Raw genomic sequence first — 5045 nt, 5'->3', positions numbered from 1 at the left:
GTGTGTGTGTGTGTGTGTGTGTGTGTGTGTGTGTGTGTGTGTGTGTGTGTGTGTGTGTGTGTGTGTGTGAAGTGCTGACACACACCTATGTTTACGCAAGAAATTTATGAACATTAAATATGTATGCATACACAATTAGTTCGAATACTTGCATTTACAAGTGCTCACTATTACATCCAGTTCATCTTCAACAATTTTGATCTGTTGAAACAAACTAGAACACAAGAGGACGGTCCCTGGCTCGTTCGCCCCAACCCTACCTTTTTATCTGTGACAGACGGTGGTATCACGCTGACAGGTGGCCCAGTCGGCCTTCTCCTATCCTTGACGAAAGCCATTGTGAATTCTTCTGCTCTGCCTGAAGACAACTTACAATATGCTCACAATACAGTGGTATGTGTAATACGGCAGGCAGAGTGAGAACTACAACTTGATAGAACTATTCGACAAACCTATTTACTAAAAATATGCGAGGTATGTATGAATAATTGAATTACAATTTTAGGAAGTTAATTTTTTATGTATATTTAGGAACACATGCGAAATGGGTTTTGGGTTTCTGATGGGACTGATAGCATTATGAGATAATTATCCATATATTCTGTAGCAGCCGGTCGCTTTATTGTCTCATTGTCGAGAAACTATATAGTACATTTGTTGTGTCGGTCAAGGTAAACAAATATAGCCGATTGTGTTCAAAACTGTATCCGGACAATATACATTTCATGTTTAAAGAGTGCACTTACTTAGTAACCTGTTGCGTGGGGCTTCCATGGACGCCTAACCTTTTGCGAATAGCGATACATATTTGTTTCTGAACGGGACGAAGCCTGGTACAATGTGGTCGCATTCTGACAACATTATACTTCTATCATACCTCAATGAATTTTTGTTCTTGCATCCTTGTTAACAATACAACACGACACATTTCTCAAGACGATTGCATAAGGAATCGGTTTTTGATGTGGTTTACACGTACGTCGCATGCGCTGCATTCAGTCCGGAAAGATGCATTCATATATACATATTTGCTTTCGTATTGTCTTGTGCTGCCAGCTATATTCTTCTGGGATTTCATTATATATCTGTGGATAGTTATGCTGTACCATACATTTAAGGTGCCTCTCGAACTATACTACCGCTACGACTGCAAAAAAACACAAATTGTGATGCTATCGGGGTGCACTGCACATACATCCTTCCTGATGATACAATTGTAGGCCACGTTTTTCCTTTGTTCGTCCTCTTCCAACCTTACAAATCCGTGGCATGTGCCTTATACAGTTTGTAGACGGACGAAGTGTTGACAGGTAGCTTTTCCGCGGAGGATGCCGAACTATTTCCCAGATCTTGACGGAAACCAGTCATGTGGTAGATTTGTTGCTGGCCGTGCTACTTATATGCATTGTGAGCCTTTTAAACCAATCAATTCACATAAAAGTACACTTGACTACCTATACCTGCCTGAACTTATTTGCCAGCTGAAGAATCCTCGGTAACTAAATACACTCAACAATCTTCCGACGAATCGATATACGATATGGTACGTTAAGACCATCCGGCGAATCGATGTACGATGTTGTAAATTAAGGCCACTCCTCGCAGCGCAGCTTGGTGTGTATGACACTGCCCTCGTCCCGTGAAATCAAACGATGTAATACAGAAACTTGACTACTATTAATTAAACTGAGAAGGCATTCACTATATATTCGGATACAGTGCGTACTTACTATCGTAGGAGATAACACGCACGCACACCTAACCGGTCTAAACTCGGCATCAGTAGTAAACTCTTTGAATTGTCACATCCTCATAACAAACGCTATACAACTGCGATACGACTTAACGTTCCCTGACACAGGGCCCACGTTTATTCGGTGCAAATGGTCGGATTCTTCAAGGTCTGTGCTTTTCTCGGTCGTTCACGCATACCAATATGTGCTCTATGATCCGTCTCATCTCTTCATCTGAATCTGTGCTCCATGATTCATCTATCTTTCAATAGCAATGTGTACTCTATGATCCGTCCCATCTCTCCATAGAAATCTGTGCTCCATTATTCATCCATCTTTCAATAGAAATACGTGCTCTAGGATTCGTCCATCTCTTTGAGCATGTCCATGAACCAGGCGGGTCGTTGATGATGCACCTGATAGGTTGTGCCGTCGGGACCTTCCATAGTCAGCTCTGCATCATCCTCTATATGTGTCCTGTGCAACACACACCGGGTGGTATCATAAAAGTGTACATCAGACAGGCGTGTTTATCGAGAGGTTGGCATAAGGATTGGAATATAACATTGGTCACCAAATTCAAACTCTCTTCCGTTTCATTCTTTTTCGCGAACATGTATATGATTCAATCAGGATCATGAGCATTGCCGAGTCGAGAATAAGCCAAATGCGGAATGCAAAAACATCGCTTACATTAACAGTCGCAGTAAACACTTACACTGACAATCGCAGCAAGGCCATTCCGTCGCTGTCAATGCCGCGCTTGAACTTCCCTACCGATTTCCCTTTGTGGTATATCTTGGTCCCGCTGAGGGGTCTGTTATATGCGATGAATACAGCCTTGAGCGACCATGTGTATAGCTTACCGAGAATGAATCAAGGTACACAATATGGTCTCAAGGTGAGGTACGGTTATTGTATACTACGACGGTAGAATTAAGGTCGTTAATAGACGCTTTAGCCTTGTATGAGGCGAGAAGCTCCGTCTGATCAGTTTCACAGCCGACCGATGTTGGCTTGATCTCCCGATAGTATGCACAACACAGATGATTGGTTTGGTGCGCTGTCTTTATGATCCGTAGACACTCACGGAGCTGAACATTATACTATTGGCTTAATGCGTATGTACACACATGCGAACACGCGCATGTACAAAACGAGCTCGAAACGCGAGACTTACGCTGTCTCTGGGTTAAGCGCAGGCTGTATGGTGACTGGCAGAAGTCGTTTCCGCGTGACGCCTACAAACTTCGCACGCGCTGTCAGCTCCTGCCCAATGTAGCACCCCTTGTCGAAGTCAACTGTACCATGTGTTGTCAGGCACAGAACAATTAGAAAGCTACGGAAGGAGAAGGAGGAGTGTGACAAGAAACGCGGAGAGATACGGTAACCATCCCGGACGATTCCACTGAAGATTTTCCTTTGTATCTGAGTAATGTATTGCATCATGACAACAACAGTATACACACACACTGCCAATTACTATCGTACAGCTCAACACTGCACATATTTTGAGTTTAGGTCGTCTGATCGTTCAGGCCGACTTCACATACTTCCGTTCAACACATCGAAGTTCGACTCGAGCGGGAATGCCTCTTCTTTCGTGATCTCAACCAAGCCCTCAGGTACGCCCACATGATATCTGAGACAGAGATTGTGGTACACGGTATTGAAGGTTGGTGGATATCAGAGACCCTGAAGTGTGTATTCGCGTGCCTGTCTTGGCGAGCTGTAGCGTAGCACTCTATTCACTCAATGCGCTTGAAACGAAACTGATCCGGCAGCCAGACTACCCAACGAGAACTGTTGCATGTGTGACAAATGCGTCGCATGTGGGAGGGATGGGCCATCTCGCTACGCATTATTAAAATGTGCGAGTGCAACATACTCAGTCTCACAGGTGTGCATTCCATACTGAGCTAGCTGTGAAAACGAGTCTTGAGATACGAGACATTGACAGACGGGTGTGCAATACTATCCAAGCACTTTTATGCAACCCAGCAACCAGCACACCCCCAATCATCCCCCGAGAAGAGTGTGATATAGCCTACAGCACTCACCTGCATCGCACATAGTCTGTCAGTGTGCCTTCTACCAGGTTACTCATAAAGTCCGGTGACGTGAGGCTGACGCCGACATCCGCCGCCGCGACTGTGGGAACCATTGCGCGCGTGCCCAGGCCAGGGTGGCGTGGATCGGTCACTGCTATCTCGTTCGTATTCCTAGTTCACATAAGAGAGTGTCAGACAGACGTAAAGTGTGTCAGACAATTGTAAAGCGGGTTTGGTCAGTAGCAAAGCGTGTCAGGCAATAGAAAATCAAAATGTATCAGATGATAGTACAGTGTGTGAGACAATAGTAAAGCGTGTCAGACTACAGTAAAGCGTGTTTACACGGTACGATCACGCACACATACTTTGAATACTGGAGGGCCAGATCTGCTGCCTTTTTGCCAACAAACGCTGTTACCTCCAAACCGTCTTCGACAGCGAATTTGACCTTCGAGCGTAACTTGTACTTCTTGAAGTGCTTGACGAGGTCGTCGCGTGCGTCCTGCTCACACTCGACATAAAACTCGTTGGCAGCTGCGTCTGCGGGGCCATATATTATCACATCGAACAACACGCGGCCCAAGTTGTTGAGAATAGCCGAACTGATGGCTGAGGGTGCTGGTGGTGCGGTGGGGTCTGTGGGGGGGTGTGGGTTGTGGCACTTTAGAGTGTGGAAGGTCCAGACATGTTGAGTCATCCCACAGGAAAATACACGTTTAATTTCTGTACGTGACGGGCAAACAGTGTATACGAGTTCGATAAGCGGATGCATTCGTGTAGCCCTAATAAGTTAGTGGTGATAAGACGGATGAGGATAGTTTCCCTGTCTCCGTACTGAAGCCGGTATGTTTTGCGTAAAGCATGAAACATAGCAGCAAACGATTGCTGTTGAAACATACAACCGCAGTGTGCAACCCGCCAAAGACCCTATTGGATCGAATTTCATAGTAACTCGTACTAAGTCAACGATCGTTGCACAATAACACGTACTAAACCAACAAAGCTTCACAATAACACGTACTAAGCCAACGCAGCTTCACAATACCTTGGTCAGTCTCGCGGTGCCGCAGTCTATTGACATCGTTCGTGGTGAGGTTCTGCAGTAGTTTCACACTGTCCACACCGTGCACTTTGATCAGAGATCGATTGTGCAGGGCCACATACATGTTCTCGTCAGCTTCACAGGGATGTGTATATATATTGTGATAGTATTAGTTTATGCGTCAGCTTCGCAGGCAGATATATATATATATGTGTGTGT

The 5045-nt window shown here is 45.1% G+C and overlaps 2 protein-coding genes across 2 annotated transcripts in view; both read right to left on the bottom strand.

The window, feature by feature from the left end:
• SARC_01525 (hypothetical protein) overlaps window positions 1-479 on the bottom strand; it is a 3255-nt gene extending 2776 nt beyond the window's left edge. Inside the window, exon 1 of the mRNA XM_014304758.1 lies at window positions 261-479. Within this exon, the coding sequence (XP_014160233.1) occupies window positions 261-338 (78 nt within the window). The 5' untranslated portion in view covers window positions 339-479. The remainder of the gene's footprint in view (window positions 1-260) is intronic.
• A 1362-nt stretch (window positions 480-1841) lies between these two features.
• SARC_01524 (hypothetical protein) lies at window positions 1842-4950 on the bottom strand (the record flags this gene model as incomplete). Its single annotated transcript, XM_014304757.1, has 7 exons — window positions 1842-2210; window positions 2452-2550; window positions 2914-3034; window positions 3287-3375; window positions 3794-3955; window positions 4150-4420; window positions 4830-4950. The coding sequence occupies 7 exons, from the start codon at window positions 4948-4950 to the stop codon at window positions 2090-2092; spliced, it is 984 nt and encodes a 327-aa protein (XP_014160232.1). The 3' UTR covers window positions 1842-2089.
• Between the last annotated feature and the right edge of the window lie 95 nt (window positions 4951-5045).

This window comes from Sphaeroforma arctica (assembly GCF_001186125.1).
Source record: "Sphaeroforma arctica JP610 unplaced genomic scaffold supercont1.61, whole genome shotgun sequence".
NCBI classification, from domain to species: Eukaryota; class Ichthyosporea; order Ichthyophonida; genus Sphaeroforma; species Sphaeroforma arctica.
The sequence above is the reverse complement of the archived record's forward strand: the minus strand, read 5'-3'. Positions and strand labels throughout refer to the sequence as shown.